Below are 12,153 nucleotides of genomic sequence, written 5' to 3' on the forward strand. Positions count from 1 at the left end.
CCTGTCTCCTTTCTCTTGAGAGTAGGGCTGGTGACAGATTCTCTGTCATGCTTGCGACTAGTGCTGTATATTCAACTCTTATTTTTCCACTTATATTGAACATATTTATAAACAGGTCCTGCTTTCTGAGAACACTGACAATAGTTTTTTGAATATACATAAATACCATATATACATATAATTCAAGTACCTATAATAATGGTGTAAGAAGGACCTGAATGATGATGAATACTCAAAAATAGTTTACTTGTAGAGGAAAAGGATCATAGTGTCTTCCTGAAAATTTTGTTACTTCTAGCTGAAAAGAGAACTCTTACAGACTGAACAGAGAGAGGAAGTTCGGGGAACATCAAAAGGTAAAGAGATTAATTTTTAGTGTTGCAAGATGTCTCTCCAAGGAGATAATTCAGATGTCAATTGCACTTCTTCTTTACTAGATTGGTTTATCATCATGGTGAGGAGGAAATGTGAGAAAGTGTCTGAGCTTTTCAAAGGGCTTGGTTTACCCGTGCCCCAATCGCACAAGATAAGTGGGCCTTTAGGGAATTCTTTATTTGCACTTCTAATTGTTTTTGTAAATGTGTCCATAAAAATTCATTCAGAAAACTGCAGCAGATTTAAGGAGATAAAGTAAGACCTCAGATGGCTGTTAGTAATACAAATAACTTAAGATGTTTTTGCAAATTGCATGTCAACCACAATTAACAATATGATGTTTATTTTGGGGAGGATGGATACCCTTGATAACTCTCCCAGTTATCAGAGGTTCCTTTTATAATGTCTTCGTAATTGAAGCATTTTGCCTTGCATAAGACAGGTGGGTGTGTAACGAGTGTTGTCGACCGTTTGTGCCGATATAGCGTGCAGACGCCGGCTCCGCTTTGTCTTGTGAGCAATGGCTGTCCACTCCGTGAAGGGATCCACGCAAACACTGGAGCTTGGATCACAGTTACCAGACACTAACAATTCTGCCAGGTTGTAGCAATTTTGGCATTCCCTAACTCACATGCAGTGTGATTGTGGGGAGATTTCGAACAAATATTGATTGGTGAGAAACAGATGAATGTCATGATTACCATGTTTAGCGCTCCCTTTTCTCACTCGGTGTAGAAATCATCTACCCTCTTGAGAAGAGTAAATAAGATATTCTTTACTGTGTGAGAAGCTAGATAAATATTTTCTTTTCTACCACAGAATGTTTTCTGGTGCTTGTCAAAATTTCTTGTGTGTGCTATGATTCTACACTCTACAGCCGTGCTTTCTTTGTTATAACACTGAGCTTGCACTTGGTATTAATAAAAGCCATATTTGGAGACTTATCGAAATGGATTTAAAAGCCAGTCAGTTAGTCTGGTGATTAATCTGCCGGCCCTCTCCTCTTGCCCTCCCATTGCAATGCTCACCATAAACTATGACTGAACTAGCAACCGCTTTCCTGATGAGGCACGGCTTAATGATAATGATTTTATCTCTTCTAGGGATGTTTTTGTGCCTACACTCTATCATCTTGATGGCTTTGTTTTTACCATAAACATCAAACGGCACTATATAGGGAACATTATGTAACAATTAACCACATTTTAATTTGTCTGACAATTATGGCGACATAGTGCTGTCATGGAAATGGACTGCTTTACTACCATATTAAGGATGCTGAGTGTAATATCTTCTCTGTGTGAGACATAGAGATGTTGCTCCCATCAGTTAAGAGGGTGTTTGGCTGCAAATAATAGAAAACCCTACTACATACAGAGTTTGAACAGGCTCTGTCATTCTTAGTATGTAGAATGACAGAAATTTTGGTTGCAAGCTGACTGCTACACCTCCAGAATTCTGTCTGGGTCCCAGGCAGGAAGAAGGAAGGAAGAAACAGGGCCACTGTCTGCATCAGGAAATCATAACTTCCCAGAATTCTCAGTTTACACCTTATAACCATTTATTTATTTATTTATTTTAAAAATATTTAGTTATTTGGCTGCAAAGGGTCTTGGTTGTGGAATGCGGGATCTTTAGTTGCGGCATGCGAACTCTTAGTTTCGGCATGCATGTGGGATCTAGTTCCCTGACTAGGGATCAAACCCAGGCACCCTGCATTGGGAGCGCAGAGTCTTAGCCACTGGACCACCAGGGAAGTCCCTTTATAATCATTTAGATACGCCTGGTTTCAGTAGAACTTAGCCACTGGACCACCAGGGAAGTCCCCTTATAATCATTTAGATAGGCCTGGCTTCAGTGGAATCTGGGGACTACTGCACCAAGTCAGATCTTTTTTTTTTTTTTTTTCTTTGATTGTAATTTTTATTATATATACTCAGCACAGTATTCAATGCTTATTTAATACGGCTGTGTCTGTTCATAATTATAAAGCAATTTGAGCAACACTGATTGTGCATTATTACACTTCAATTGAAAAACCATTACATGCTGAACCAATATCTTTGAAATTTTCAGATAAAGAATTTTCTTTGGGAAGGCACAGAATTATAGGTACTCAATTATTGTCAATTTTAGGACATAATGCTTAAGAAGGATAAACATACATAGCATAAAATTACATTTCAGTTTATCATTTCAGTGCTATTTCAACCACTTATCCTCTATATCTTGACATTCACATGAAAGAATAGCAATCATTAATGATCCAAATGCAAATCATAGTGAAACTCTAGGCCTCAGTTAAATATTGTAGTATTTTAAAAGTTTATATGATTAAAAACTGAAGACAAAATAAGCTGTTAAGTGATAAATAGCTTACTCAGTTTTAGCATAATTTTAATGTCAAAACAATACTGACATTAAAAAAACCATATGAGGCAGATAAACAATATTCCTTTAGAAATATTAAAGAATTTAGTACAAATGTGCTTACAGATTTTACTTTTTGGTTAATACAGGTAACATGCTTCTTAAATAATCTCTTCTTTTCACTTTGTCTATAAAAATAAAATTGTCCTCAATATTCTTAAATTCTTTGTTTTCTAAATAAGGCCATTATTATACAGTAAGTTACTGAATCAATGGTTTAAAATCAGTGACACAAATCATATGTAGAAGGTGATGTAACAAATTTATTGTTAGGTAAAGAATCAGTACAGTACAGTAACCAGCTATACGTAAGAGGTAGAATTCTTAATCACAGTTTTATAGAAAAGATGCAGTAGTTTATATCTGTACTGTTTTATTAGCTATAGTACTTTAAGTTTGCTTCTTATTATGAGTGTATCAGAAGGGGAAAAAGGAGGGCTCTTCATAAGCAAAAATCTTATTGGCCCTTGTTTTGCATGTGTTATAGGGGCTACTCCTGGACACTTAGGAGCATTTTCTTGACCAATTAAGGTAATAATACCTTATCTCATTTTTAAAAAGCTTCAGAGTTGGGAAATCTAAACTTCTTTTCTGAAGAAGAATAGAGGGAAATATATAAGAAGGAGGGAAATATCTCTTTTTGTACCACTCTTGAGTGTAAATTATAGATGAAAGCATTCTCTCTGGATATCATTATTGCTTATTAAGAATTCCAGCAGTACTAACCCACAGAGGTTGTTCTACACTCAAGTTTATAAGTTGATTGTTTCTAACTTGTATATGTCATAAACAATATTACAAACGGGTATAACCTAAAAATTCTATTTAATTCATTAAATTATTAGTACTTGAGTAAGACAGGATGGCAGAGACTATAGGGTTATTCACATATTGAGTTTTTAAACTTCTGTGGGTTTCTAATCCTTATCTGAATGTCAAATAAAGTGATCAGAAAGGTCACTTTATGAAAGTTGTAATAAAGTTGTAATAAAAATAAAATTTATACCCAGTAGGGCTTATGTTTTGTAAAATGTACCTGAATACTTATAAATGATAATTCAAAACAGAATAAAACAATTGTAAAAAAATAAAACCCAGTTTCTTCCAGTTAACTGGAAATTAATCTCATAATTTATACTAGGATTGAGTCATTATGAGCCAATCAGATTCCAAATACTTTATTTATAGTTTAAGTGAACTTTATTTTGAAAGGATATTCTCTAAATTCTTTTATATTGAGTTTATTCTTTTCTTACTGATTTTGAGAACACAAAAGTGATATTTACTTACATTAGGTCCAGATCCTTTTAGCAATATTTCCTTCACAACTGCTGGTATTAATGTATTATCCAAGTCAGTAAACACGTTAAAACTAACATAACACTGTTGATAATATAAAAATAAAATGATTTTCCCTCACATTTAATTTTAAAATCTATATTTTGGTTAAGGATTAGACAGAATGTATTCCTATAGAGACTGGGAGCAATCTTTATTCTTCAAAGAGAAAATCTGTCCTAATTTTAATAAGTATGACTTAGCATTTTTAAGAATTATTCAAAATGTCAGCTTTTGGGAATGTAAGCTAGGTATATAAAACTATTTGCTATTAAAATGAAATATATTTGGTTATAAAAATCCCACATATCTGTTTTTCACAGCTATGTTTCTATTTACATTTAGGAGATACATATGTAAAAAGAGAAAAGTTGAGTCTTTGTCTTCTAAAGATATCCATGATTAGGTAATTCTCAGATGATTTATAACTTAATATATTGAAAAACTTCTACAGTTAATTTGTAATTGCCACATTTACAAAGAAACTTCTGGGTAACAATCTTTTAAAAACATAGTTCAGTGTTACATTTAGGCCCAAAGTTCATTTATTTAAATCACCTATGACATTTGCAAAATTTTTTCAAATGTAGGAAACTGCCGTTATTAATATGGCTTCATTCATTTATACCTGCAAAATACTTGTTATACACTTAAGTACAACTGGAACAATAAGATTACTTGCACAGATGAAAGTGAAGCCTTTCCTTTCACGTTAAAATTAATATTTATTTCACACTTACGGTAATGCCTGAAAACGTTTTGCAAGCAACTATTAATGGTCTTGACTGTAACAGTTTATTGCATTTTTCTGCCCCTTTTTTTGAATGTTAAGTACTCTACTTTGGAGTTTTAAGTTCTACTTTTCCTCTTATCTTCAAATAGACTCTTAAGCATATATACTTGAATGGCTGACACTACCACCATTACCACTAAATTAACCATAGACCAGAAATTTACTCTATCAAAGTTGCTTTCTTGTATGTTTCGATCACGAGCTTCAAATGCTCTAAGCAGAGTTTGGATATGACCACTTTTGCTTAGTCTGGACTTGATACTGTTGATGGACTCCAGAATGTCTTCCAATTTCATATCCAACATATCTGTGCCAGTAATGTATTTCTTCCAGTCCTCTTGTTCTTGCTCCTGTTCTCCCATATTATCCAGGATTAATTCAAAGAAAATCACCTTCTCAGAAATGGTGCTGAATGTATTATCAAAGCAGAACATGTAGTCACCACCTTCAGTCTCTATCGTGTGAACTCCATCTGATTTTCTTTGTTCAAAAACTAAGGTTCTTCCTTTTGGAGAGGCAAGATGGAAATCAATATCTAATCCTGCTCCATCTAAAACTTGGTACTCGATCTCCAGCGAGGCCTTCAGGGGCATGGGCTGGTAGAAACACTCCTTCTGGCCGGCCGGAAGAGTGAAAGTGAAGTCGCTGTCTAAGGAGGGCGTGAAGCCGGCCGCCCCAGGCAGCAGCTGAGAGGCCAAGAGGACCACCGGGAAGGGCAGCCAGATCTTGTCGCCCATCCCTGCCTGGGCGATCTCGGGCTGGAAAAGGCGTGGGAGGCGTGGGTTATAGGCGCCTATGCTCCGCTTTTCTTCCCTGGACTCCTCGTGGTTGGCAGGGCCCAAGTCAGATCTTGATTCTGCATCAAAAGAAGAGAAGATAGGGCTTCCCTGGTGGCGCAGTGGTTGAGAGTCCGCCTGCTGATGCGGGGGACACGGGTTCGTGCCCCGGTCCTGGAGGATCCCACATGCCGCGGAGCGGCTGGGCCCATGAGCCATGGCCACTGGGCCTGCGCGTCCGGAGCCTGTGCTCCGCAACAGGAGAGGCCACAACAGTGAGGGGCCCACGTACCGCAAAAAAAAAAAAAAAAAGAAGAGAAGATCATGAGACGGAGTCAATTAATAGTATCAGTCATACTTCTCAAATATGATTTTCAAATAAAAGAATTGAACACTTGTTGACAGTTGACATTTTCCATGCTTTGGAATCTCACTCTGCTGGATCAGATATTCCTGGATAGTGGGCTGGGTTGGGAAGAGTTGGAGAGAACTAGAAAACTGGAACAAATTGATGATTTTAGTTCCCAGGTCATTTGGTTTGGAAACCAAGGAAACCAAAAGAAAAGTCCTCTGCTGACTGAGACATGGCTGCTGATTTTCATTCTTCTTTCCCTTTTATGCACTCTAACCTTATCCTTGAGATGGGGAAGCTTATAAAAATTGCCGCTCCATTGCTCATGACCTGCCCTATGAAGACAGATATTTTTGAGAAGATATTGTGTTCAGGTAAGAAAAGCCTAGACTAACACCTGTAGGAGAGAGAAAAAGAAAGGAGAAAAAAACAGGAAATGCTGGCAAATATCTGCCAGGAAGTTCGTGTTTGTGAACCTTTGCCTGGTTTTATTTTCAGTATTTATGATTTTGCCAAGATTACGGAGTCCTTGATATTTTATTGTATCCTCAGTACTTTGTGAGGGAAAGGCCGGTAAGTGATCAATTGCTTTAGGCAAAAGTCATTCATTGGTGTCAGGCCAGATTTTCGTAGTTAATTTTATATTCTGACAATTATATAAATTAATCCAGTAAATCCAACAAAGCCTACCAAGATTTGTCTGGATTTGTCATGAACATTAAAATGTCATCAACATACATGGTAATTTATAGTGCCTACGATTAGCGGTAATCTTTCCTGTCTCCTGTGAGAATCTAATAACCAGAGCTAATGGCTTTAATGCTAAAATAAACAGCAGAGAATCCGAGCAACATCTCTTCTTTGTAGCTTTTGGAAGTGGTGTGGTGTGTGTAGAATATTTTCACAGCGCTTTTTTTTTTTTTTTTTTCTGGAAGAATATCAACTGCTTATTCCTATTTTAAATCAAAGTGTTTCCATGCATCACAGAACACATTGTTTCATTTGGTGTGTTATACATCTTGTATTCAATAAAGTGGTAATTAGAATTCCTATGGTAAATATTTAGAATGCTCTAACAGGCCTATGTATGAAATTTGAAAAAAGCTGTTCCTAGGAAGCTAGAGCTTGTGGCACATAGCTTGGCAAAAGCAAAAATTGGGCTGCCTTTATTCCCTGACTTGCCACTTCAGCTAGGTACTTGTGCAGAGCACAACCTACACGTGACGAGAATCTACCCTAATAGTAAGATTCTAAGTATTGAATGAGTATAAATGGCATACCTGTAGACGATTTCTATTACGTCCCAATACTTCTGGATAGCCACCCTGAAGAGACAATATTGTGTGGCAAAAATCAATTAATTATCTGTTTAATATGTAGAACCATGCAGATATTTGGATGTTGGAAAGGCTGAAGTCCTTATTCTGTTTTTGGACTGTACCAATACATATAAATTCCTTATCAATTATATGCCAGGCACTTTCTGTATATAAGATCCCATTTACAGTCACAACAAGCCTCATTTTATAAATAGTGAACCTAAGCTCAGCGAGGTGTGCAGGAAAGGGGTAACCAGCAGGCCTGGGCTGCTGTGCATTTCCTAAGTCTGTTGGCTCGTGGGAGATGACCTCTGAGCCTTTGTAGGCCTGAGGGTCCTACACCACATCAGACAGGTTACACTAACAATATGATTTTTGGTGAATAACCGTTTTTGTATGCCTGAAGATTTAGGCCACTCTAGCAATTTGACCTCTGGGAGGTTGTTGTCTGAGAGGCTGAGTTCAGTCATACAGATGTTGTATCCTATGTGACTGATAGCCAATAAAATCTCTGGACAGCAGGATTTGAGTGAGTTTCCCTGGTTGGCAACACTTCACATGCATTGCCACACATTGTTGCTGAGATAATGAAGCACTGTCCATGTGACTCCACTGGGGAGAGGACAAATAGATGTTTATACCTGGTTTTTCTGGGACTCCTCCCTATGCACTTTCCCCTTTGCTGACTTTAGTATGTTCTGTTTCCCCATGATAAACCATATATGAATATAACAGCTTTTCTGAGTTCTGGGAGTCCTTTAGGAATTTATTGAGGCTGAGGGTGGTCTTGGGTATCCCTGACACTGGAGGTTATGTGACTTGACTTGGTCATGCAGATAACTGTGGCAGATCAAAGATCTGAACAGACACTTTTGGCTCTTAATCAAGTGTTCTATTTGTGCCGATTATCTGTTGGAAACTCAACATTGCCCTCTTTCTATGCTCTCCCTTCTATCCTCCAACAAAGAGCATTCCTGTAATATATAGAAGGTAGATGAGAAAAAGATACCATATTTTTGTTCCCCTGGCAGTGGGGGGAAAATGCATGGGCTTTAGCAGACATGAAATTTTGCGGTGACCTTCAGGCTTTTTTCTGCAAGTCACCTGTCTTTGTGGTGGAGGTGCCTAAATTTATTGTCTGCAGTTTCCTATAGTTCTGCAAATTCCTACCTTTCTCAAAGCTAATAACAAAGATTAAATCTACTGGTGGCCTTCCTGGACATTATTCTTTCAGGATTTCCAATTGTTTAGTAGTCATGTATTTTCCTGTATTAAAGCCATTCCTATTTGAAAGACCTAGATTGCATCTATTTTTCTAACTGAACATTGAGAGAGTATTTGGTACCTGAAGTGATTCCAGAAAACAAACTGCAAGCTAGGATTGCAACCACTGAAAGAAGAGAAACAAACAGGATGACCTTTGATTGCCCAGACTTCCTTCTTGGAGACAAAGAGTGAACCATGTTGTAGGAAGAGGAAACCCAAGCAGAGTATAGCAGTTTCACTGGGTTGAGGGGACAGAGGTTGGAATTAAGTAGGCTGAGACAGCTGGAATTTGTGAGGCATTGTTCCAGAGAGGAGGGAGCTATGTACAGAAGAAGCTCCAGAATTCTGTACAAGGATTTTCTTGAATCTTTGCCTGAATACTATGCTTTTCTATATATACAAGTGAGACTCTACGATGCTGGGCAATGAAAAACTACTAGGTACCTCAAAGCTGAATAATTCCCAGAGTTCACACAAGGCCTAGAATAGGTTATGTTCTGATGAATGACAAAGGAGAGAATATATTGAAATTTTTATTTTTATTTTTATTCATGCAGCTATTAGGTTGTTTGTGCAACAAATGGACAACTGTAAACCACTGATGTTCACCCTGTAGATATGCAGCCACAAAACAGTTGCAGGGATCTTTGTAGCCACACTGAACTCTGCCTATTCCCCTCCTCTTAATTTTCCCACTGCCATAAAAAAATGGGTGAAGAATCTTAATAGACATTTCTCCAAAGAAGACATACAAATGGCCAATAGGTACATTAAAAATGGTACTCGATATCAATAATCGTTAGGGAAAGGCAAATCAAAACCAATGATATATCGCCTCATACCTGTTAGAATGGTTATTATCAAAAAGACAAAAGATAACAAGTGTTGGCAAGGAGGTGGAGAAAAGAGAACCCTTGCACACTTTGGCAGGAATGTAAATTAGTACAGCCATTATGGAAAACAATATGGTGGCTCCTAAAAAAAATTAAAAATCAAACTACCATATGATCCAGCAATTCCACTACTGTGTATACATCCAAAGGAAATGAAATCTGGATCTCAAGAAGATATCCACACTCCCGTGTTCATTGCAGTATTACTCACAATAGCCAATACCTGGAAACAACCTAAACGTTCATTGACAGATGAGTGGATAAAGAAAATGCACACACATACAATGGAATAGTATTCAGCCTTTAAAAAGAAGGAAATCCTGCCATTTGCAACAAGATGAAACTGGAGGACATTAAGCTAAGTGAAATAAGGCAGACACAGAAAAAAAAAAAACCATGATCTCACTTATACATGGAGTCTAAAATAGTCAAACATGTGGAAGCAGATGGTAAAACGGTAATTGCCAGTGTCTGTGGAGAGAAATGGGGAAGTATTAGTCAAAGTGTACAAGGTTTTGTTTTACAAGATGAATAAGTCTTAGAGATCTACTGTACAGCATAGTTAGTGCCTATAGTTAATAATACTGTATTGTTTAAAATTTGCTAAAAGGGTAGATCTTAAGTGTTATCACAAAATAACAACAGCAATAATAATATTAATAAATAGGAAGGCAGGAGGAAACTTTTGGAGGTGATGAATAAGTTTATGGCACAGATTGCAGTGATTATTCCATGGGTTATACTTATCTCCAAAATCATGAAGTTGTATACATTAATTATATACAGCTTTTTGCATGTCAAAAAATTAAAAAAAATTTTTTTAAGCAATTATAAATACGTTCAGGTATTTAAAGGAAAAAATAAACATAGTCATGAGAGAAATGTAAGATATATAAAATAAGCAAATGGAAATCCTAGGGCTAAAACACAATATCAGAAATTTTAAAGATTCCCCGTTGGACTTAAGAGGATACCAGACACTGCAGAAGCAAAGAACAGTGAGTTAAAAGACATAACAACAGAAACAAAACAATCCAAACTGAAGCATAGAAAATATAAAGTTGTAATAAAAGAATAGAGCCTGTGACATCTGAGACAACATAAGGCAGTATAAAATATTGTAACTGGATTTCAGAAATGAAGCAGAAAAATATTTTTGAAAAAATAGCAAAAATTTTTCTGTATTTGATGAAAACTATAAATCTACATACCCAAGTAATTCGATGAACACAAAGCAGCCTTTAAAAGAAAAAAAGAGAAAAAAGGAAAACTACTCAATATGCCACATCACAATCAAATTTCCGAATATCAGTGATAAAAAGAAAATCTTGTAAAAACCTAGAGAAAAAAGAACTTATTACATGTAAAGGAAGAAAGATAGGAGTGACCTGTCACTTCTCATTAGAAGCACACATGCCAGAAAACTGTGGAATGATATCTTTTTTTTTTAACATGTTTATTGGAGTATAATTGCTTTATAATGGTGTGTTAGTTTCTGCTCTATAACAAAGTGAGTCATCTATACATATACATATATCCCCATATACTCTCCCCATTGCGTCTCCCTCCCACCCTCCCTATCCCACCTCTCTAGGTGGTCACAAAGCACCGAGCTGATCTCCCTGTGCTATGCGGCTGCTTCCCACTAGCTATCTGTTTTACATTTGGTAGTGTATATATGTCCATGCCACTCTATCACTTTGTCCCAGCGTACCTTTCCCCTTCCCCGTGTCCTCAAGTCCATTCTCTACGTCTGCATCTTTATTCCTGTCCTGCCCATAGGTTCATTGGAACCTTTTTTTTTTAGATTCCATATATATGGGTTAGCATATGGTATTTGTTTTTCTCTTTCTGATTTACTTCACTCTGTGTGACAGACTCTAGGTCCATCCACCTCACTACAAATAGTTTAATTTATTTCTTTTTATGGCTGAGTAATATTCCATTGTATATATGTGCCACATCTTCTTTATCCATTCATCTGTCAATGGACACTTAGGTTGCTTCCATGTCCTGGCTATTGTAAATAGTGCCGCAATGAACACTGTGGTACATATCCCTTTTTGAATTATGGTTTTCTCAGGGTATGTGCCCAGTAGTGGGATTGCTGAGTCATATGGTAGTTCTATTTTTAGTTTTTAAGGAACCTCCATACTATTCTCCATAGTGGCTGTATCAATTTACATTCCCACTAACATTGCAAGAGGGTTCCCTTTTATCCACATCCTCTCCAGCATTTATTGTTTGTAGATTTTTTTGGTGATATGGCCATTCTGACTGGTATGAGGTGATACCTCATTGTAGTTTTGATTTGCATTTCTCTAATGATTCGTGATGTTGAGTATCCTTTCATGTGTTCGTTGGCAATCTGTACATCTTCTATGGAGAAATGTCTACTTAGGTCTTCTGCCCATGTTTCGATTGGGTTGTTTGTTTTTTTCATATTGAGCTACCTGAGCTGCTTTTATATCTTGGAGATTAATCCTTTGTCAGTTGCATCATTAACAAATATTTTCACCCATTCTGAGGGTTGTCCTTTTATCTTGCTTATGGTTTCCTTTGCTGTGCAAAAGCTTTGAAGTTTCATTAGGTCCCATTTGCTTATTTTTGT

At 36.8% G+C, this 12,153-nt stretch overlaps 1 protein-coding gene across 1 annotated transcript; it reads right to left on the reverse strand.

The window, feature by feature from the left end:
* Positions 1 to 3,048: 3,048 nt before the first annotated feature.
* Positions 3,049 to 5,772, reverse strand: LOC113619108 (transmembrane emp24 domain-containing protein 5). Its single transcript, XM_027103722.1, has one exon. It carries the CDS (start codon positions 5,671 to 5,673, stop codon positions 4,993 to 4,995), a length of 681 nt encoding a protein of 226 aa, XP_026959523.1. The 5' UTR covers positions 5,674 to 5,772; the 3' UTR covers positions 3,049 to 4,992.
* Between the last annotated feature and the right edge of the window lie 6,381 nt (positions 5,773 to 12,153).

The sequence above is a fragment of the Aethalodelphis obliquidens genome, unplaced genomic scaffold (genome assembly GCF_003676395.1).
Source record: "Aethalodelphis obliquidens isolate GAN/ISIS:26980383/991018 unplaced genomic scaffold, ASM367639v1 scaffold6, whole genome shotgun sequence".
NCBI lineage: Eukaryota > Metazoa > Chordata > Mammalia > Artiodactyla > Delphinidae > Aethalodelphis > Aethalodelphis obliquidens.

Coding starts and splice junctions, on each gene's coding strand:
- LOC113619108 (XM_027103722.1), bottom strand. CDS start 5,673: ATGGGCGACAAGATCTGGCTGCCCTTCCCGGTGGTCCTCTTGGCCTCT.